The sequence below is a fragment of the Astatotilapia calliptera genome, chromosome 23 (genome assembly GCF_964374335.1).
Source record: "Astatotilapia calliptera chromosome 23, fAstCal68.1, whole genome shotgun sequence".
NCBI lineage: Eukaryota > Metazoa > Chordata > Actinopteri > Cichliformes > Cichlidae > Astatotilapia > Astatotilapia calliptera.
In genome coordinates, this window is record NC_137443.1 from 7,894,386 (window position 1) to 7,917,980 (window position 23,595).

The 23,595-nt window shown below is 39.5% G+C and overlaps 2 protein-coding genes across 4 annotated transcripts in view; one reads left to right on the forward strand and one right to left on the reverse strand.

The window, feature by feature from the left end:
* Positions 1-14,164: 14,164 nt before the first annotated feature.
* bloc1s2 (biogenesis of lysosomal organelles complex-1, subunit 2) lies at positions 14,165-16,634 on the reverse strand. Its single transcript, XM_026158895.2, has 5 exons — positions 16,347-16,634; positions 16,001-16,117; positions 15,721-15,840; positions 15,517-15,621; positions 14,165-14,927 (listed from the first exon to the last, which is right to left on the reverse strand). Exons 1-5 carry the CDS (start codon positions 16,594-16,596, stop codon positions 14,896-14,898), a joined length of 624 nt encoding a protein of 207 aa, XP_026014680.1. The 5' UTR covers positions 16,597-16,634; the 3' UTR covers positions 14,165-14,895.
* A 1,458-nt stretch (positions 16,635-18,092) lies between these two features.
* The window catches only part of usp24 (ubiquitin specific peptidase 24), a 31,343-nt gene continuing 25,840 nt past the window's right edge, over positions 18,093-23,595 (forward strand). For all 3 annotated transcript variants that reach the window (XM_026157653.2, XM_026157654.2, XM_026157655.2), the window contains exons 1-7: positions 18,093-18,498; positions 21,592-21,760; positions 21,984-22,051; positions 22,146-22,289; positions 22,549-22,674; positions 22,996-23,031; positions 23,133-23,198. In XM_026157653.2, coding sequence (XP_026013438.1) covers positions 18,220-18,498; positions 21,592-21,760; positions 21,984-22,051; positions 22,146-22,289; positions 22,549-22,674; positions 22,996-23,031; positions 23,133-23,198 — 888 coding nt within the window. In that variant the 5' untranslated portion in view covers positions 18,093-18,219. The remainder of the gene's footprint in view (positions 18,499-21,591; positions 21,761-21,983; positions 22,052-22,145; positions 22,290-22,548; positions 22,675-22,995; positions 23,032-23,132; positions 23,199-23,595) is intronic.

A 23,595-nucleotide genomic window follows, 5' to 3' on the forward strand; every position in this document is an offset into this window, starting at 1 on the left:
ACTCCTATCTGGCTAGAAGAGGCCTAGTGGGGGTCTCAAGTAACTGATCTGAGTGCAGTGGGTGGTAGTAAATGGTTTGATCAAGAGGTCAGTTCGCTGGCTGGGGTCCTTTAGGGCCCAAACCGTGAGATTCGGTATTGTTTCAAATGCCAAGTGAAGCACAGCCTCAATGATGTGTCAAATTGGCTTTCTGAACTGATCTTCAAACAACAAACACACACAGAATAAACACACTTATTTCCTCTTCTCTCCTTTCCCTTTATCTGCACTCAAAGCCCCTGAGGGCTCTCTTCAAAGCAGACTTCTGCTGGTTCAACTCAAAAAGACTCCACACAGCAAAAGTGTTCTCCTTTCAGTCCGCCTTTCACTTCCCTTAATTTTCATTTTACCTCTGTCTGTTTCCCTACTGTCTGTGTCCCTCCTCATTTCCTCTCATCCCTGGTAGCAGACCATATGGTATTCTCATTCTGTATTCAATATGATAGTTGGTTGTGGGACTGTCACTCGGTTTTGAAGCAGACATCCGTATTAAGAGCAAAATGTGGTGCCTCCCTGGCTCCTACCGTTCTCTTTGACAGAGCAGATCTGTGATACCGGAAAACAAACTCACAAGCCTGCAACTCGAGCAGTGGACTGTGATGTCCTTTAATAAGCTGAGTGGGAGGTCAACTTAGAGTGGGTAGAAAGCAAGATGTTTTGAAATGACTTGAAGTGGTAAGAGGAAGGGACAAAGGATAGAGGCGATCAAGAAACAGAAGTTACAGTATCTTTAAGTACTGAATACTTGAATGTTGTCATTTTAAAGGCAGAAAAATACATGTACGTTTTTCATTGTCAACATATTCTGCATATACTTCCAACTTCTAAGAAAATACAAATCTACAAAGATGAAGTGTTCGTTTGAGTTGAATGAATGATTTTCCAGCAAACAGTACAGAGTATTTCCAAGTGTAGGACAATCAACAGCAAAATGCAACCATAAATATAAATCAATCGTGACTTTTCTCTTTTTGAGGCAAAGGCGGAAGCAGCATAACATTATGGTGCTGTAAAACATCTTAACATGGAGGCCCTGCTGGATGGTTGGGTCAACAAGGTGACACTGACAATGAAAACTGTATCCTGTGTCTTAAAACATCACTCAGCATAGATAGCTGGGGTAAGCAACATGTCTTTAGCATCATTGGACAAAAAAGAAATCCATGAAAACCTATCAGCATTTTGTAATTTAAGTGGTCTGAGAAGGAGACTATTGCACATCCTCTGGTCTCTACTTCCAGACATTGGAAAATTGCTTGCTACAGGAGATTTGGATCTTCTCAAAATAGATCAGACGAGTAGTATTTGTATTATAAGGAGTGAAAAAGACATTTTGGTGCAACAAATTTAGCAGAGAACCTTTACCCTGGAAAGCTATGTTTGATGGGCGCATGAATTGTGGGAAGTGAAAAGAGCTGTATTCCTACGGTGGCCCTGAGAGGCCAAACGGACTGCAACTTAAGAAAACAGCAGAAATAAGAAAATACTGCAAAAGCACACAAAACACAACGGAAATAAGAAAAAACAAAACAGAAATAGGAGACAATAACCCGACGGACCAGTTGCAGGAACCCAAAACATGGTAGGTGTGTTTTATCATGATTCATACAATTTCCATTGTCGTTTTTCCTATTTCCGTTGTGTTTTGTGTGCTTTTGCAGCGCTTTTTTTAATTGCTGGTGTTTTCTTAAGTTGCAGTCCGTTTGGCCCCTCAGGGCCATGCATGTTTAGCTAGCTCTATTTGCCTACTGGTTGCTGAGCAGGTCATGTAGAGTAAAAAGTTAAAGATGCTTGAAAAGTTCTGCAGAATTCAGAAAATCACAGCCCGGTAAACAGTGGCATTTAAAGACGGACTCAAATGAATTGCTAAAAGACAATTAATCCTAATCAAAGCATAACAAGCTATAATATGCACATACATACAAATTCATAAGATCCATATTCAATGGGTTCTTATAATCTTCATGTCCTCTTCCCTGTGAAGCTGCAGTCCCTCTGGGGAGGGTAGGAGACGGAATTGCTTCATCCATGCCAGACCGGTCCCCTGAGGTCCGCTTATCAGCGCCGCCAGCCTGGTGCATCCTAACCACTACAGATTCTTATTGTTGTACTACTACAAAGAGGGATGCTTTGGTGTTGGAAGACTGGAAGTGACAAATTTACCTGGACAAGTGCCACTTTCCACTGAAGAGAAACACATGTGTTCCTCTCTCTGACTTCAAATAAATGAGTGTGTTTTTGTGTATTTTCAGTACTTATGAGAGGGCTCAGTCTCTTCAAATGTGACCAGCCTTAACTGATGAAATCCCACGGCAATTTAATACAGCTTTACTCTGCTGTTGCTGCAACACCTCAACATAGGCATGGGGATCCCAAAGAGACCATTACATCATATCTATCCAAATTAAATGAACAGTTGCTAAAAGGTCTCAAGAGACACTTGGAGTCCAATGCTGTGGTCAGGACCAGAGGTTACCCTGTGTAAAGATGAATCATCTGAGGTGCGAGGTACAAAATGTTTAAAGCATGAATGCCATTCTAAATAAAGGCTGTAGGGATATTCAGGTCCCTGGTGTCTAAATCTTGAATGTAGATCCTTAACTGTACATAAGTAGAAACCCAAGAGGAAGATACACACCCTTCAGCATCCTCATCTGCATCTCAACAGTTCCTGTTTTTGGGACCAACTATATGTGGTACAGTGAATGTAGAAGCACAAGCACATACACGCAAAACTGCCAAGCGAAGGAGGAAGGAGGGCTGTTGAGATTCTTTAAACAAAAAGACATTTTTAGAAAGGTCCTCTTGAGTGGGGAAACAAAGAAGGGAAGTGACATGATGTTGCACAGGAGGGAATGTGAGGGTCACCGGTGGCATAATGGACACACCTATGGAACGGTCTCATACATAAACAATCTTATTTTAACACACACACACACAACAAGGTTCTTTGAGCTGCTCTCAAAATAGCCGTTTCCTTGTCTCCCTACTTATTTGCTGATATTAGAATCATAAGGATGTTTGGTATCCACTTTGTCTTTCCTTCAGAATAATCTACCAGAAATCCACTGTGGTTTATCAAGGGATGTTTTGATTATCTGCCGTGATCCACCTGGAAACCTGTGATAATAGATGAGATAACATGCTAGGAATAATTCTGTCCTAGCTACTTAAATAGTTAAATGCATTGCAGTGGAAATGGCTTGATTGTTGGCAGATATTAACCTGGAAATTATTACAATCCACATGTGCCACATGCTCATTACAACATATTTCTCTCCAATGGGATACTGTTGTGTTTACAGGAAGTGTTTATCAAACAACAAACCCACTTTTTCATCATCTAAACATGGATCTCGGCTACGCGAATGGCCAACAGAATAAAACACAGTAAAAATAAACTGTCCAAAAATATAACTTTGAAAATCTTTATGTAAATGCGAAGTTTTTGACATATTTGGAAACATTTGCGCCTCTTTGAAACTTCCATAGTTGTCCACCAGTATGTATCATTGGCTTGATTTCAAACCACTCTTTCATGTGGAGTGCATTCAAATGTGATGTGTTTGAGAGTTTTATTGCATGTAATGCCTGTTTAAAATACACCTGCAACAGTTCAGCTTGATGTAATGCTCTTTTTGAGCAATCCCTTTGTTTGCACAATCTAGTTAGATACTTCAATTTCAGCTTCAACATTACCTTCGAGAACTCTTTGATATGATGCAACAATCGTGGTTGGATTAATGACTACAAGCTGCCCCATCCCTCCGGCAGTGAAGCAACCCCAAACTATAACATTTCTTCTACAATACTTTGCTGTTGGTATGGGATTTTTCCCCTAAAAAACTCTCTTTGATTTGTACAAAACTGTGGCCATACAACTCTGTCTTTGATTCATCTGTCTGGGGCACATTATTCCAAGAGCTCTTGAAGTTCATCCATTGCCAAACTTTGTTGTCACTCTAATGTTCTTTTAGGATAAGATATTTTTTTTGGTATGCCTTTGAGATTCAGCCAATTGCTTTTTCATTGTAGACGCATGTACCCTGACACCAACAACTAACTAAACCTGCAGATCCATTGATAAAGTTTTGGGCTTCTCTAACACTTCTTTTGATAACAAGCCAAGTTTCTGGTCTAAGGCCAAAATTTTCATTTGAAATATGGAACACCTTTTTGGATTTTGTTATATTGGGATAGGGATTAGTTAGTTAGTTTTATGGAGGCCTTAAATAACTCTTTAGATTTTGTCAAAATGTCTCTGCAAGCCTCAATAGCAAAGACCTCAGCAGACACTACATGTCAACGGGTTACATAATACAGTCTTTTCCCGTCACGTCCAGAGAAAGTCAAGCTCATTGGCTGTAGTATTCTCAATCTGGAACCCCTTTTTCTAAATTTATTGATTTGGTACTTAATATCGAGGTTTATTTGCTTTTTCAATTCGACTGACACATTGTTTTTAAATGATGAAAACAACCATGTAGTGTCAGCTTGATTTATTTAAGTATATCGCCTTTAATAAAAAGGTATCAATTGTTGTTCTTGTTCAAATCATTAGCTTCCAAGGGGCTTACATTTTCTTGTGATAGTTTGGTTACTCTAAACAAAACTTAAGGAAACAGTCAGACACTTCCTGAAAAATGCCTATTTGCTTTCTTTTTCACACAGAGCCAGGACTGTTACAGAGGTAGCAAGTAAACAAGCAATCTTACGAGGACGAAGAAGCATATGCATATGTCTGCCTGAATTTTCTTTTAAATCAGACAGAAAGTTGTGTAAAGTTCTAAACCTATCCTTGAACGGGTGATGTGGAAATACAGAAAGGCCTAGAGAGGCTGGTCTCTCTCTTTTTCTCATTTGTGAAGACACACATCCACACACAGATACACACAGCTCACACATCTGTTATAGGTTAGATCTGTTACAGAGAGTATGAATCTCAAAACCAGTGGGGGTAAAGCCATCAATCATACCTCCCTCTTGCTTTTTCTCTCTTTTAATGACACTTGAGGCAACAATAGGGGAAAAGTTTGTGTTTATTGTAACGTTAAAGGTAAAGCCTTTTTATTCTCAAAATAGAAAGAACAGAGGAACTACAGGCAGTTTGGCTGTATATATCGAAGTTTAGGCGGTTATTGTCTGTTATCGTAATAATAACTTGTGGTAAGCTAGATTCTAGATGGGGGTAAATAAGGAGATTTAGTTACATGTGATTTGCAAAGGCCGATTTAACTGCTTCAGGATGAAACGTGTTGGTTGTTGCACAGCCTCACAAATGCTCAAAGCTAATAGTATCACAGATCCAGATGTAAGGCCTAACTCTTCCTAACTGAACGTGGTGAGCAGTTTCCCCATGTACTCGCAGTCTCTGATAGGATAATGGGGATTTGGGGGCAATAAACAAAGGAACCAAGAAACCACACTTCAAAAACACAGTCACATTATACTGCCATGTGACATGTTAAACAAAGCCTCTTAAATAACTGGAGTAACTTGATGATGGTAAGATTGCTGTGACTGTTCCCTAGAAGAGGCCTTGTTTGAATATCACGTATTACCAGCTATATCTGTTATTTTTATGTCAGTCTGTTAAACACAGATTAGCGATGATATTTAGATTAGAGCTGTTATGACACTGACAATTTAAAGGAGACAGTACTCACACACAGGCTGATTGTTTTGTGTCACATGATGTCTCAAAACTATTTAAAATCCATTAGGAAAGTGGGAGAGGCAGACCAAGAAGAAACCACCTGATTTTTTTGGCAGACTAGTATCGACTCCACCATGACCTTAGCACAGTTACTGTAGCACCACCTGCTACAGAACTACACACACAGCAGAACTGACCAGGTAGCCCAGCTGAGCCAGGTACAGTTATGTTTTTTGTTCTCTGAGAAATTAAGGTAAATATTATTGCAGCCTGATACCTTTAACTCTGCTCTGTTGGTGCACTTAGCATGGACAAATGGCCAAAGCTAATTCACACAGAGTGGTGAGAGATGAGTGATCAGTGTAGTTTCAGATGACTGATGCATATAATTTAAACAAATTATGTTCTGGTAAAAATAATAACAAGGGTAAGATCTGATTTAACTGCTTAATTATTTGATTTTTTTTTTACCTTAAAGTATATATTTCAAAAGGCCTCTCGTCACAGCCTCTGTGTTTTTGTACACTTTGTCCACCGGCCTTCTCTCTCAGTTACTGCTCATGTTCCTCATAAGAAACGGGAAATAAAAGCATGTCTAATTCATTGTTCTGTTGAATTTATCTCACACACTGCTTGCATGCACTTATAGTTAACACAAAACAGAACATTTTTTTGTCCTTGGTCACTGTCTTGGTTTCTCGGATGTAAATAAATCTTCTTTTTTTCTTTTTTTTGAAAGGAGAGAAAAATAAGCTCTGCATACCAGGAAATATTTTGATATTTGAAGGGATGTTTGATGAAAAACAAAGAAGATTTTAACATGATTTTCAACTATCTGGAACCAGTACTTAATAAAGTGGAGAGACAATGGCGACCGAACCACCTTTGATTTTAAGCCTGTTAATATAGTCTACTTGGATTTATATATTGTTGTTTCTAGTCTTACTGAATACTCAGAGTCCCCTTTTAACCATACCTTCATACAGTGCTTCATTCCATACCCTACAAACACTTTGTCTACCTCAGTATTATATCACCGGTTGACCTAACATGTATTTCTTTGAACTGTAGGAAGAAGCTGGTGTGCACAAGCAAGCCCATGCTGGCACAGGGAGAGCATCACGCTCAAGAGCCGGGCAGCTTCTTGCAGTGAAGCAACACTGATAAACAGTCTGCCAGTGTGCCAGCCACTTATCTATGCAATTGTGAAATTCAATGAAAATAGCAGGAGTAACTGGGTCTCTTAAGCCTTGACCTTAAATTCTGTGAATAATCTCAGATCTGAAGGCCAGAAGATAACAATAATAAACAGAAAAAAATGGATGAAGAGAATGATCAGAAATGATGGTATAATATTGCATGACAAAACAAAATAAAAACAAAATAAGGCAATTTCATTGAAGTAACCATGATTCATATAATCCAGGGAGTTATATCTTTTTCAAGTCATTAATAACTTGAAGGAAACTCTCTTAACACTCTAAATGCTGAACTGAAATTTACCTTTTGAAGATTTTGACTGAATGACAACCAGCTGGCCTTGGACAGAATTGATGGAGCATGATTACGAAGCTCACAGCCACGACCCTGAATGGGATGCCACACATCAGTGATATTGATGAGGAAACATAGAAAAAAATATTAATTTCACAGTTGTACGAGCTAAAGCTCTTTCTGAAGTATATGTATGGCACAAAGACGGTTTTCTGCTTTGGCCTCTCTGCAGTCACTTCGCACTGTGGTATGTATGCGATTTGTTACCCATTTAATTTGAGAGCTGGGAAACTGGGTCAGATCAGATCAAATCTGATTAACGGTTGCACAAAGGTTGATGTAGATTAAGTATGTGCAAAATAAGTCCTGCTTATACTGTAATGGATACGTTTTATTATGTGCCTGTGCTGGACAGAAAGAGCAGCAGGTCTTTGCGTGGAAGTTATTTTCTGGTTCCAAATGTCTCATTTTGGGACAGCCTGTAGCACTCCACTAACAAGATGAGTCAACAATGTCCTTTTATGGCTTTTGGACACTTATTACTCATTTGGATGAGCTAATGCACACATGCTGAAAGCAAAACACGCACACACAAAAGCCCTTTTGGAGAAACCTTTACACTGTGAACTATTGACGTTGTAATTTGGATAAACAGGATGAGACTTGTTAAAGAAAGCCACTGTTTGCCATAAACCCCCTTTATTACTCAACCACAGTGGTCTTAGATGTCTCAGTCAATATAATGATGCAAAGGCTATAACAACAAGCACAAACTGACATTTTGAGATTTACAGTAAGTTAGAACCCCAAGTCACATTTTAGATAAAAAAAGAACAATAATGACATAATTGTAAAATTGAGACGTGTTAATAAACAGTTTCCTGTCTAAACCCTTTCAATTTTATATTGATGTTTCTTACTGAAGCGTTGTCTGTCACCTGATGCTAAACACAAATGGGCAGTAAGTCTTTCCTACAAATTGTCCAGCTAAAAATTAAGAAGGTGGGAATGGTAAGGCTGCACCAAAACAGCATGGAGGTGAATCATAAGGGTCCACAGAGCTTAGAGGAACTGAATTAGGGCATAATTATTTGTAGATTAATCACTCTGATTAACACTATTTTAGATTATATGTAGTCATTTGACCCATAGTTGGTACAAAATACCAGTCTGTGGAATTGTATGTGCTTTTCTAGTGGTGAATGAAATTGTTTCAAATTCTTTTACAGGGTGCAAAGATTGTGATAAGAATGTATAATGTCATAATACAAAGGATTGACATGTTTTGTGTATCAAATGCCACCCTGCTATGACTGTGTGGGCTTTGTGCAAATGGCAGAAAATGACAGAAAAACACTGTGCTGCCAAAGAGTTTGAGCGGTGCTTTAAAGGCGCTCAATCAATTTAGACATGGTGTTGAACACAGTGAGCATGAAAGGAAGACTCTTCATAGAAAGTCAAAACAGGAACACAAACAACGTCAGTGCACCAGGACTGAACTAACATCACATTTTGAGCAGGATTAAATCAAACTGTCCTCAGGTGGTGTTAGTTATGACGCCCTGCAGGGAAAAGATTCTCTCGGTCCTCCTTTCAATGCTGCCAGGAGCAATGCGTGATCTGACGCCAGAAACAGATTCTGACAACATGAGTCTCCTACCTACTGAGAACAGCTGGGTTTTGCCTCACATTCAAAACAACGTTGCAGCTATGTTTTTGTGCAACAGTCGCATCTGGTGTCATTTTAGATTTGCAATAATGGAAGGATAGCGTGGACATTTTTGGTCTAATCAGAATGGATTGCATTTGTCTAGCATTGGTTGGTGTGTTTCCAAGAACTACATACCTGACAGACACTGGCTTTTGGAGTTGAATTTTAGTGAGGTCAGATGTGACATGTGTAGGTTTTGTGTGTTTTTTTTCCCTTTGCATTCTCACATGTGCACATTATATGACAAAGGTGTGAGCAGCAGAAGTAGGTGAATGATTGCAATGCCAAACGTTGACCTCATGTGGCTTTTCATGCCCTTTTGGTAGAAGGTTTTTGAAGTTTGAGTCAGTCCCTCACATCTCACATGTGGCTTGTATTTGCACCCAAATACCTCCCAGATCTGTTGGATTTTTTGAAATGAATGTTAACATAAAACTCTTTATCTTCAGCTAGCTGGCTGACTTTAAAGGGTCTGCTTTACAGCAGCATAGAAGGGTATTTAAACGCCTTGCAGTGCAGTTATGGGGGGCTGTTTATCTCATCAGAGTGTGCGTGTGAAAGTAAGCAAAAGCCAAAGGGATAAAGTTAAATTTCTCAATACTAGTAAATTTGTTGACACTGCCCAATTAAGCCGAATGCTAACTTTGAGCAAGGCCTAAAAACAAAGAGCAAATGTGGTTTGAAAATGACTTTCTGAGTGTCCTTGTTCACTCTCATTCATGAACACAGGCAACATTTCCCAAACTTTGTGCTTGCTTGTCAGTTACACAACACTGTGGTGTGGCATCCTGCCCTGTTATTGTTAACTTGCCCAATCTCCTCTTGGAGAAAACAGCGCCTTTGCTTCAGCTGATGATGGACATATGTTTGATGCTTTCTCAGGCACATTTCTGGGAATTTCTTGAGATCTTTCAGATTGAGGCCATATCGTTTCAGAAGATATGAATTTGAACAATTCCAGTATTGTGTAACCAATATTTTAAATGGATTAAATCTTACTAATATGTAATTCAATCAAAAATCCTTCTATGTTTCTTTTCTATTGATATATAGGTTGCATATATTAAGACATCTGTAATGCATTGTTTTAGCCCTGCATGCTGGAAAAGCTGTGAGGTTTGCAAGATCAATTTTAGAGCATATTTTTTGAGGACTCATTGTCTGCACCATGTCCCCTGCTGTCTGTGGTGTATTACAACTCTGGGAATCGGCATTTACATTGTGGATGGGAATCACAAAAGAGAAGGAGAATGAAAAGAGATGTTTTCTTGTGAAAAAAATTAAAAGCATGCCTTTTGCTGTTACAATAATCTAATAAAGTATGAGTTAGCCCATCACAGCATGTAGTAAAAGATACTCACTCTGGACCTGTATGGAGTAAAATCCTGATCAAAACACATGACTGAGTTATTGAGTAACACTGTAAATATAAGAGGGTCACCTAACGCAAACAGCAATGAGTGTCAAGATAATTTCATGTCTAAAATCAGCAATTAAATGATGAGTTTGACATTTGATAAAATATAATGCTGATAGTTAGATGAGAAGATTTATATTACTGACAAGTATTTACAATGAATATGAAGCTATAACCAGTATCAGTTCAGCTTTACATAAAGAATGGAAGTAGGGGAAAGAGCAAACCTGGCTCTGTATTAAAAAAAAACCCCACTATTATTCACTATAATCAAAAGAAGATTGTTATCTCCATCTGCAATAATGTTTACCTGGTTGCATGGTTCTGTTCTAGAACCTTGCAGTCCTAAAAGCCTCATCCCCCACCACAGGCATACAGTGAGTAGCAAGACCAAAAAAGAAGACAGATGATGACATCATGAAAAAAAGAAGCTAAAAGTAAGATGGGTTGCAAAGTGGCTTGCAGTTGTGCAGCCACTGTGTTCTGACTAGAATGCAATTCAATCATCCATCCTTCCATCTAAACCATTACCAAGCCAGCTATAATCACTCAAGCATATCTGCTCTGCCCTTGGTTCTTCCCCCCGAAATACCTCACCTAAGGACAGCCCAGGCAGCTCTTAGGTCTCGAGCGCCTCTTGAACACCCAACGCCTCATACTGTCTCTGCGGCTGAGCCCAGACTTTTGTGGGGGAAGCTCATTGGTGCTGCTTTTATCTGGGATCTTATTGCTATTATCAGTAAATCACCAGCTGTGCATTCATGATTAGCTCTTCTTTATAACAGATCAGCGCAGCATCTATATCACTGCAGACTATGCACTAATCCAAATGTCGATCTCCCACTCCATTTTACTTTCACTTGTGAAACAAGACCCCAAGATACTTTAACTTGTCTATTTGGAGCCGCAACCCCTGAGCAACCCAGAGGCATCTCAACTTTTTCCGGCCGAGAGCTATGGCCTCACACTGGAAGGTGCTAAATGTCATCTCTGTCGCTTGACACTCAGCTACACTACCCAGGATGTCCTGGAAGTCATTATGAGAGATTTGCAAATTGGACGAGTATAAGGGTATCAGCTGAACTGTGATCATATTTATGCAGGCAATGAGATTAGCTGACTGAATGCGGTTTTATGGCCTGCCTGAAGTAACCTACGATATGTAACACAATATGCACTTCTAAAGGTGGGATGAAAAAAATAAAAGACATTTTACTGATTTTTGAAAAAAGGTTTAGAAACAGACACTTGTTCTGTAATATTTGGATAAATGCAAGGCTGCTACTCAGGTGCACTAATCTCCTCAAGTCTCAATTCATAATAGTCTGATCTTGTTATCTAATGAGTGTTATATTGCGAGTGCTTACAGGCAAATGTTGCAAACTTTGGACAAGCCAGGCTTCCTTTTTCTCTTTCATGTTATTCTTTATGATAAGCTAACCATTCGTTGGCTGTAGCGTTATATTTAGCAGAATGATATAATGCGGGGGCATTATCAATGCAGTCATTTAACTCTGCAACTAACAGTGTAAGTCATCATGTAAATGGATTATTATAAGCTTATCCTTTATTATACTGACCAACATCTCGCACAAGTTACATTGCACATACATTTAGTTTGATTGCACTAAATGCATTGCATGGATGCGTATTTGTGTGTCCACAAAGATGAGAAGAATTTGAAATGTAGTTATTACAAGTATGAGGCTCTTATACATTCACCCATTTATTCTTACCATTTTCCAAATATTGTCAGATATTTTTGTTTTACTGCTTCCTAAGGCAACACCTTGGAATAACAGCTCTTTTTTTTTTGGAAAATATAAATGTGATATAATTGTTCCTTAATTCCTTTGCATTTTAATTAACTGGTTGATATTAGCAATGTTGCCTCAAAGCAAGAAGCTGCTGGGTGGAGTTTTGTATGTTCTGTGGCTTCCTTCCATAGTTCAAAGACATGCAGGTAGTGTGGTTAGGTTTATTGATGAGTCTAAATTGGCTGTAAGCGTGACTGGCTATCTATCTCTCTGTGTTAACCCTATGGCAGCCTGGCAACCTGTCCAGGGTGTTCTCTCCCTCTTGCCCTGTGACAGCTGGGATTACCTCCAGCCCCACGATGCTATCCCCATGGATAAGCAGAAGAAAATGGATGGGGATGGTTGAGTCACGCCTAGGGTATATGCTTGACCACATTACATGAATTCTTTTTTTTCTGTATGCTATGTCTGTCCAGTCTTAAATCCACACATTTAGCACAGAACATGTGATACCCAAATTATGATGTTATAGCACAGCCAGCTTTTACAATATTTTTACAAACTTAATATTATAAGGTTCGTGATTTGTATGTTCTTTTCTATGCTTGACTGCCTGTTGGCACTCACATTTAGCCTTCAGAAAACAACTCTCAATCATCTAATAGACCTGATTTGAGAGCCTTTGGGAGGGGAGGTGAATTTATGCCCCAGGGTCCTGGATAAAGGCAGGGAAAGGGAGAGATGGAAGGATCACAGTGCAACAGTAAATAACATTACAGTTTGAATAATGGGCTCCCTCTGCGCCAGGGCCTCAACTGGACTAATGACAGAGACCTGTTTTAGATTAGCCCTTATACAAACACACACACGCATGAATATGTGTGCATGAAACAACACACAGAGGGAGGTTCTATCAGTTTGGATAATCTGTTGCCTATGGCAAACATGGCTCTGTTCGGCTCTGGGAGAGCTAATTTAAAGGAGGAAACAAAGGAGGCAGAGGGCATCACACACATCTTCAGTCACGCATTCATACTTTCCTTTGAATTATCAAGTGTGTGTCATCCATTTCCCTCTGTTGGTCTTGGTTTTCCCAGAGTTCATTTGAGAAGTTTGTGACTCAAACCTCCTTCAGGAGTGGGTCAGTTTTTCCAGAATTACAGTTTACTATATCTAATTTGTCAACAATGTACTAGTTTAGAGCATTATCATGGTACAAGTCCGCCATCTGCTGTCAATACAAATTTCATCTGAGAACCTGTTTTCACTGTTTATGTCATGAGGTGAAAGATTTAATGTTTTATAGCCTTCATATTTTGCATGCTTTTGTTTTGAAATGTTTCTACTTTCTTCTCACATCTTCCTAATTAAACAAAGTATCAACAGTGCACACTCTGCATAAAAGATGGGAGGTGAGGACAGTCAAGAGAGCAGGTGCATATGAGGCACAAAGAAGAAGACAGCAGAGCTTCAGCAGAGGAAGGGGACCAACAGGATCGATAGTACAGATGTATGCCAAGGAGCTCTACCCTTGAATAATAATAATGGATTGCATTTTATATAGCGCTTTTCGGGGCCCTCAAAGTGCTGTACAATTCCACATTCACACACTGGTGGAGGCAAGCTACAGTTGTAACCACAGCTGCCCTGGGGCAGACTGACAGAAGCGAGGCTGCCATATCTCGCCATCGGCCCCTCTGGCCAAAGGCCTTTTTACTGGGTCCTGAGACAGAACAGGTGACTGGTTTCCGATGGCTGCTACTAGAGCATTTGTTTCAAGACTGTTGCACCCATACTTATAATATATAGTTGGACTTTAGCTTGTTTTTTCCACATTTATTTATTGTAAAAAATAAAATAAACTGCTACACTTGAGTTTTGTATTCCTTGGCTACCATCACTTTTTTTTTTATTAAGCTGCTCTCCACCAGTTTGAAGAGGACCTCTCCTCTCCCTTCCCCTCGTCATTACATTTACATTAGCTTTAAAACAAACAAAAACACCCAAAACATACACACCTCATGTACATGTTTATAAAGCAAAATAATAAGTACCGTTGTAAGGAAAGTATTATCAATCAAGCAATGATATGCAGATCATAATTTATTCCAAAAAAAAAAAAAAAAAAAAAAAAAAAAAAACCCAGTCATATTAAATGCCTTTAAACTCCAGATTTCAAACTCCATGGTCAAAGTGTCATCATTATCAACTGCCCTCTATACAATAGCTTCATCATTGGTAAACATCTTGAAGTCTTTAGTGAATGTGTAAAAGGTTTTTTTATACCATTCATTTTAAATCAGAACTACCAAATGAAATTTTCAGGGCTCAGTAATCAGACAATTTCCAAGGAAGGAGACTGGGATTCCAACACATTCTTAAAACACATCTGTGACCATGCTTTGCCATGTAAATTGTGTATAACATTGCTGTTGAATACTCCATTGAATTTCTATCTGATTAGTAATAAATATATCCTCCATCTCGCAGTTATTATAGCCCGTCTATTTAGAGTTTTTATTCTACAAAGGGGAAAAAGAAAAGAAAAAAAAATCTGCAAAAGGATTTGGGTATATGTTGTATACCTTGGCTGCGTGATATTGGAGTCAAATCTAAGTCAAACACTGGATTACTAACTCATGTGCATTCAGCTGCTTCCTCCTTGGTATTTTCTACGTGTCAAAGTGTCTCTGACTGTTTGTTGTTTCAGTCTCAGTTCACATCCTCCCTGCAGGTCCTGGCTCCACTGGCAGGGAAAACAGAATGCAAGGCAGGGTGAAAGGGAAGGCACCATAGCTCTCAGTCTACCGCCTCTTCCCCCTCATCGCTTCTCCAGTTTTTTAAACCTGGCCTCTATAAAGATAAAGAAAGGGATGACTTCTCACTCTACTGTAATAAAAATACATTGCACTATAACTGAACAATCAAATAATGTTTGACCTTAACATTACAATATTTAGGTCAGGAATTGTTTGTGACACAGCACCATCTATTGGCATGGAAGCTGCCAACACGATTGTGCTGACTTTACCATAAATAATAACCTCAACAGCCAACAGATACAGAAAGAGCCTACACTGTCACCTTGACTGTGCCCTCAAAGACACAACAAAAAAATAATATGTTCACTAGGCATAGCAAATTAAAACAAAGAAAGATGGTACTGTGAAATCAAAACAAACAATGACAAAGTTACTTTCCTAAAGTAACTTTACATTTAAAGATAAAAAATGTAGAGCCACCAGTGAAATCTAAAAATTATAATAGTAAAGAATGGATAACACTGCCCCAAATGTGTTTTGCTTTCAGCTGTTGATTTTAATTAACCTAAGATGTGCTTTTTAGAACATCCTTGACTCTGATTCAGTTATGTTATGTCAAAAGATATCCTGTCCTCTGTGCAGAACAAACACTTTTACACCTCTGTCATTAACTGTCTTACCCAGTTTCTTGGAGTATGCATCCAATTTGTAAGCAGCTTGTTCAAGTGCAGATACTTGCTCCTCAATCTGGTTTATTTGGTCCAAGTAGGGCTGTAAACTTGCATCTAAAGAAAACATGCACACCAGACAAGTCTTCTTATATTACAAGTTCCAGTAACAGATGAAAATTATGGGGCTAGTTTTTTTTAGTTTTTTGTACTCACACTTGTTGTTAAGATCCTGTAGGTTACGACTGATGTTAATGCTAATGTCTTTCATTTCCATATACTTCAAGCTAGTAATCTTGTTCATGTTCTCCAATAGACGGTAATCCTCACAAGTGCCTAAGGAGATTGGGAGAACATTTAGAGAAAAATGGGTAAGAATGAATACGAGTAGCAAAGAACATCAGCAACTGGCCCTATGGCTTTGACATTTAAGAATATAACTGTTTCATTCTTTGAAAAGAAAATGCGAGTGTTTCCAATATTCAAAAAATAAGACCTGTTAGTTCTCCTTGCAAGAAGATGGCCATCTTTTCAAACATATCGGTGCACAACTCGTTTATATCGGGCTCTGCAGGCTCCACAGCCTCCTCTGCTGTCTCCACACCACCATCACCTGAAAACAATGCAGCAGCATTAACACAGCGCAGCTTTTAAATCCAGTTGCAAACTTAAATGTGGCCACAATATAAATGAAATAACGCAAAATACAATCACATTACACAAATAAGAAGGATGCCATGTAGAGCAGACAATGTAAGACCCACAAATAGAAAACTAAATAATTGGATTACTGTATGCTATATTAGCATTAGCTAGGGAAGTGCAAAGAAACCAGGACTCACTGTTTGTGCCGTGTTTTTTCGGAGCGGCTGCGAGGCTTTCCGCTGCATCCCCCGGGCCCTCTGCTTGACCGCTATCACTTGCGGTCGGATTCAGAGTCGCCGAATGAGTCGATGGTGCCCTGGATATGCTGTCCATGGCAGCGGCTTCGTCTCCAGTTGCTGCCATTTTGTTCCTGTTTTGATTTTCCCCTGTCACATGAGCCGAGCGTTCACGTGACGCACGCCCGCCACCAACAGCCGCCGCTCCCATTCTCGCGCTCTATGGCAAAGCCACGCCCTTCATTAGTAAACGGCTCTTCGGTATTTAAAGGGTATCCTCTGTAGCTTTAATATAAATGTAAAAAAAAAAGTTGGACTTTTAAATAACATGGTTTATCAGGCACTTATGCCTGAAAAAATATTTATTTTATTTATTTAACAAAACTAAATTATTATACATTTTTATAAACTACAGCAATTTATTATAAACTGCAATATCTTCAAACATTCATTGCTCACGTGTTAATGTTCAGTTAAGAAGGTTAAGTCTAAGTCTAAGTTAATGTCTGAAAGCATTTTGCTGAACAAAACAAAAGAAAACTAACCTGGGCTTGGGTTTTTCTAATTAAACCATTCTCAGAGTAAGGTGCTGGTGGTATGAGCTGATGTCTGATCTGAACTGATCCTCACAATTAATTATCTGTTCCTTCAGCTGCCACCATTTTAAAACTTACATATAGCCCTTTTATCATGTTTCGTCCCATGATTATAACCAAGTGTTTTGATCCCTAAGAAGGTTACACCAAATTTAATCGAAGAAAAGTTTTATTTGTGAAAATAACCACGGTAGGTCAAAATTTTAAGATTGTTAATACTTTATAATATTTCTGTGGTTTCTCAAATTTTGTTGCAATGCTCATTTTTCTAGAAAAAAAAGAACGTCTTTTTTCATTTTTATTTTACTTTCTAATCAAAATAGACGGCCATACATTATAATTACACCAGCAGTGAAAATGACACTATTGTTAAACAGTTTGAGAATGGATGTCAAATGTGTGGCCAGGGGACGAGGAAAGTGCCCGAACTGGCCTACTGCATGGCTTGGGAATGTAAACATCGCAAAAAGGAGTCCAGGAATTTTGAACTTTTTACTACACACACACACACACACACACACACACACACACACACACACACACACACACACACACACACACACACACATATCTCTCTCTCTCTCTCTCTCTCTCTCTCTCTCTCTATATATATATATATATATATATATATATATATATATATATATATATATATATATATATATATATATAAATAATTTTACTTACCATGCCACAACTAAAGTAACCCATCCCACTGATGGGTTTCCTTTCTTTACTACAGTACGTCATTTTTTTGTAAGACCAGGTGAATGTGAAAAATTATTGTTCAAAATTGGAAAGAAAAGGGTCAGGACTTCTTTAAGTAGTGTTCAAAACTGCATTGAGCCAATTTAAATGACATCTCAGGCTGTTGTTCATCAGTTTAATAAATGGACTGTTTATGAAATGTGAACGTTTCCAGAATGCACTTAAACTTAAGTGAAAGGAAAGGGGGACAGCTGGGATTTTTAAAAATAAATTATTAAGCAATAGTTACATATGAAATTGGGCCTTGCGTCAAAATAAAATGATTTTCGTTTCCCTCTGCGCGCTCCCGCGAGAAGCATGCAGCGCTTGGCAGGCAGAAGTCGCCGTAACACCTGTGTCGGCGCTGTTGTGAGCGAAGCAAATCGTGACAGGCTAGTAGCAGCGGACTGTAAACATGGCGGCGTGCACAGCTACAGGGCTGTGCCGAAAACCCCGTTACTACTAGTCTGCTAGACAGAGACACCCCAAAAATGGAGACCGAAGAGGAGCAGCACATAACGACGCTCCTCTGTATGGGCTTCCCAGACCCCGACGTGATACGAAAAGCGCTCCGGCTGGCTAAGAATGACATCAACGAGGCAGTGGCGCTCTTGACGAACGAAAGCCCCGGACTCGGGTATGGATATGAACCGATGGAGAGTGGGCCTAACCCCGGCTTGGGCTCGAGTGGAGAGGGGGAAAACAGCGGGCGGACTGGCACAGGAGGGTTTGACCCTCCTCCAGCATACCACGACGTAGTGGATAGTGAGGTAAGAGAAACCTGTAGTTTTAGCAACCATGAATTGAAGCAGCGAGGGGAGGAAACCGGGCTAATTGCCGCTTGCAAGAAAGAGTGGGCTCGCCCATTTAACTGGCTAAACTTAGCATCTTCAGTGCTACATGCACCTAACGCGAACTGTCAGAGCAGGAGGTGAAATTCTGTTCGATACTAATGGAGAGGGCAAGAGAGTTGCCTGTGATTGATAAGCTTCGTTCCTTTAAAAATTGCGCTGAAAGCCTATTTTGAACATAAAAGCTAACGCGGTTAGCTTGTAGCAGGCTAGCTAACGTTAGTTTAGAGTTAAACGCGCCAGTAAGGGGACCAAGGTTAGGAGCACAGAGGCATCACTCTGGGGGATTGCAGTTAGAGATTTCAGCTGGGACCTCTGGTAACAGGTAAACAGCTCTATCAGCCAGTCAGCCTGCAGGCAGACAGTTTGATCTCTTATGTCTGCTTTGCATGTGTTAGCTAACGTTAGCTGGATGGTTATCAGACTGCTCCGCTCCTGTAGGAATTGCAGTCCACTCGAACCGGGCTTAGAGCGGTTTCGCAATTTCATTTTTAAGCATACGTGGCCATTTTGATTATTTTTCTATTCATAATGTCAGTTGTCATCATATGAGTATCTATTTTTGTGTCATTCATTGATAATTCTTACATATTGCGTGTATGAGAAGGGTTGCAGTTGATTGAAAAATACCAGTCACTAGTTCTTTCACAGTAATTTACCTACCTACAGGTCTTAACACTTTGTCCTAATTTACGGCGTTTATGTGCTATTACAGTAAACCGCAGATGCCCATCTACATATGATTCACCTGACACCTTGAACACCTTAAACACAAACCTAACCTCAAACCCATTGCTTTTATAGATTTGCAAAAACTTAAGGCTATTGAAAGTGACCAGTCCTTCAATTTGTGAGGTTATTGATTCAGACTTGATAGCCACCTGTTGTGTCCCTTTGATTGTAGTGAGATGCTGTGATTGTGGGTCAATAGAATAAGTACACATAAACTACTGACCTGTTCCTGTTTACATCTGCTTTTTCTTCTACCCCGTTATCACGGTGGTGGTTTATTACAGGCTGTTTTAGTAAGTGTAATATAAACAACACTTGGCATTCACAGTGTGCAGAAAATAGAGCACACCCACAGGTCAATAAGAAGCCTATGTTTAAAAACATTCTAATAATGATGTTGTTACAGATTAATTTACCACCAAGTAACTCCTGTTATTTAATCCCATTTTCCCCCTGTTTGTTCATCTGCCAGAAAAAGTTAGAAGTACAATTTGAATCTTTTTCCAACCAAACATATTTGCTACTATTTACTAGTTGAGCATTTATTGTAATTGCTATATAAATGTGTCTGTGCGTGTGTGTGTGTGGCGTATTTGATATACTACAGAGAAATAAATCTCACTCATTCCTACAAAAATTATAAAGTTATAGAGAATAATCCAAAGTTGGAAAGTGCTGTATTTGCCCTCTTCTCTTCCCTTGTTTCTTGTATTAATGTTCATGAAGGCTGTCATAGGTCTTTGGCCTCATGTCATGCTCCTAAATATAGCCCTGCAGTGTCCCTGACACACACAAACACGTTGCAGTTTTTGCAGAGGATCCCAGGAGGATTGCGGGTGCATAGTAACAGTGGCACTGAGTTACCTCATTGTCCAGGCCAGCCACACGCATGCAGTGCTTTTCAGCCTTTTCCCTCTAAAGCCCTTAAGTCTGGAAGCATTGAAAGTATTGGAGCCTAGTGCATGTTTCATGGTGATTTGTGGTTTTCCCTATATTGTACTTCTTTGAAACAAGGCATTGACTTGTGGTTAGGTAATTCTGCCAGTTGTGCTCTTTCATTGGGGTGTTTCCAAAGATCTGTATTAGTTTAGTCTTTCTCCAGCTTTTCTTCCTCTCATCTATCTGTTGTATTTAATTTTCTAAGAAAGGGAAGAGATGAAATATGATGCTCCTCCTTTATCCTTTATGCTTTATCTTTCCCTTTGCCTCCTCTTCTCCTCTCTGTGATTGATTAATAATATTTTCTCATATACATTGATATGCAGGACAGTCATGTACTGAATGCACTGACCACTGTTTATGTTAATATGTATATAACTATATTTAACTGTACCGCTAATTAATATTTATACTGTGCAGCTTCCACATGAGCAATGGTCTCTAATAGTTTGTTACAGTCATAATGTAGTGGAAGTTGAATCCTAGTGCGCAGTTGTAGTTTAACATAATTTCCAATGTAACACAGCAGGTCAAGCTTTATTAAATGGTTCAGTTATTACTTTAACATCTGCACCTAGTTTGCGCCATCCTTAAATGTTGAATGAATTGGCTGGGCAGCACTGTTTGAGAGGAAGAGGCTGTGAAGGTTAATCATAAATATACACTTGACCTCATGAATATGTAAGCAAGTTTATGGCATAAATAATTTACTAACCCTTTAACTGTTTTTGCTTTTACCACATAGACTCCTAGGCTTCACTGCCACTGCCTTCTTCTGTCTTCTTATTCCAGCTGAGCCTTAATTCTGCTCTGTGAATCATAACTACAGATGGTATAAAACTTGACTCTAAATTAGTTGAATTTTAGCTCTCTCTTTATTACCTGCTCAGGCATGACGCCATCATACAGCTAGCAAGACAGTGTCATGTCATTTGGCAGGGTATTCATTGAACTTGACTGTCTAGCTCTCACACCCTGACTTACACATCACCACTCTTTAGACTTAATTGCTGCCAAAGGACTTACTAACAAGCACCTGCCTTAATTTGTTCTGAAAGCTTCTTGGGAGGAAATAGAAAGATAAAAATATTACAGAGATGAAGGGCAGATCATAGAGGAGAGGACACACTTTCCAAATGACTGCTATCGCTCCTCTCCCAGAGAGAGGAGAAGACTCAGGCATCATCCTGTCTGACTTTATCATCGCCAGAGGCCATTTGTATTATCCTAGCATCACACAGAGGACATTTGCAGTGTCATTATAAAACAATGGGATGAGCCGTATGAAATGCAGTCACCCTCTGCTTTATGTCACAATTTTGTTGTGTTTGTGTGTTACAGAGGAGCAATGATGAGAATGGGAACTGCTCTGGGGGAAGCATGGAGTTTCCCACCACCAACCTGTATGAACTGGAAAGTCGAGTCTTTACTGACCACTGGTCCATACCTTACAAGAGAGAGGAGTCCCTGGGCAAGTGTCTCATTGCCTCCTCCTGCCTTGCTCGACATGGTAAGACTGCGTGTGTGGAGGTGATGAAAATGTTGTTTTTAAGGTCTGCAGTAAACTACATTTGCGTTATTATGTGGGTGGCGTGTTTTGTTTGGACCATCGGGTGTTTTTCACATGTTGTTATTTCGGCCACTTGTGTCGCATGACTCAATATGTAACTAATCTGACAGCCAAAAATTCTCCAAGTTTAGATGTGTGAATCCAACTTCTCCTTCCCTGTCAGGTCTTGCTGACGCTGATGAGAATTGCAAGCGCTTTATGGATCGTTGCATGCCAGAGGCCTTTAAAAAGGTAAGCAAAAGAGAAACTGAAGTCAAGGTGCCTCTTTGAATATTTAGCATACCTGACTTACTTCCTTTCTACATGCCTTGTTCATTATCACCAGCTACTGACCAGCAGTGCCGTACACAAATGGGGCACAGAGATTCATGAGGGAATCTACAACATGCTCATGTTGCTGGTGGAACTGGTTGCAGAGAGGGTGAAGCAGGACCCTGTACCTGTAAACCTGATGGGAGTGTTGACCATGGTGCGTCATCTCACTTAGTAATGTTTTCCTAAAATGATAGAAAACCTTCCTGTTACGATGCTTATGTATCTCATTTACTGTCTTTTTTCTTTTTATAATCACCTTATTCAAAATGTTATTAACCACTGTGGTTCAGTGTCATTCCATTTATTTTGGGTTTTGTTCAGCTTTACTAAAAAAAAAAAAAGCTAATTTATTTCATACGTATGAGGGGAAATAAAAATAAATATTTATGATGTGTAATTCTTCTTACACGCAGGCCCTTAATCCTGACAACGAGTACCATTTTAAGAACCGGATGAAGGCCTGTCAGAGAAATTGGGCTGAAGTTTTTGGAGACGAGGCTAACATGTTTGCCGTCTCTCCAAGCAACGCCTATCAGAAAGTAAGACTAATTTGTCTGTGAAGCATTATAAGATTGTACTGTAGCATTGTAGTATTGTGCTGTATGTGTGGCAGTTAATCCAGATGCATTGGCAAGTATTTATATATGTTTACATGTTAAAGAATTTGTTTATGGTGTATAGTCATGTTCAAGGTTCAGACAGACCAATTCTTCAGTGTTGCATAACTGAGCCGCAGAGGGTCAAGAGACCATGGGTGGCTGACACACAGCAGCTGCTTGAAAACTTAATGTGTATGTCTCATGAGAATTTTCAGTGTCATTGCTGAAAGCATTTACTTAAATCATAGTGATCTGTTTCAGGAGCCCCATGGTTGGCTGGTTGATTTGGTGAATCGAGTGAGTAATAAACCACCACTTAGATATTGTCTCCATAAATATATACCAGAGTTATATCAGTTTTGCCTCATGTTTCCTTTCTCTCTGTAATTTTTGTCAAGTTTGGAGAGCTGGGAGGATTCACTGCCATCCAGACGAAACTCAACACTGAGGAAATTGAGATAGCTGTAAGAACTATTGTTTTTACGTCTTCTTATCATCTTTTTCCGGGCATTTCTTAAGACTGACAGAGTACTTTGAGACAGTCTATGCAGGCGAAAGGTCATCATGTTTGAACTCAGTGCTCTCAGCTGCACAGCGCTGAATGTCTCTCTCTTTCTTTCACTCTTTGTAATATTCACTTAAACACAAACACAGTCCTGCATCCTCCTACTGTGTGATGGTTGAAATGCTCTGTTGTTTTATGTGTTCTGAGGCATCCTTGTACTGATGCTTCCTTCTGGGAACCTGGCCGGAACCTCAGCAGCGCATGGCCATTAATTCAGTGCGCGTGCATACACACACACACACACACACACACACACACACACACACACACACACACACCCTCTAACCATTAGCATT

Bases quoted from the DNA above. Each gene is read 5' to 3' on its own strand.
- bloc1s2 (XM_026158895.2), bottom strand. From the start codon at position 16,596: ATGGGAGCGGCGGCTGTTGGTGGCGGGCGTGCGTCACGTGAACGCTCG. The intron at 15,841-16,000 runs GTCTTATTTTTT...CAATCTCCTTAG, and splicing joins CTTGCAAGGAGAACTAACAG to GCACTTGTGAGGATTACCGT. The intron at 15,622-15,720 runs GTGAGTACAAAA...TGTTTTCTTTAG, and splicing joins ACAGGATCTTAACAACAAGT to ATGCAAGTTTACAGCCCTAC.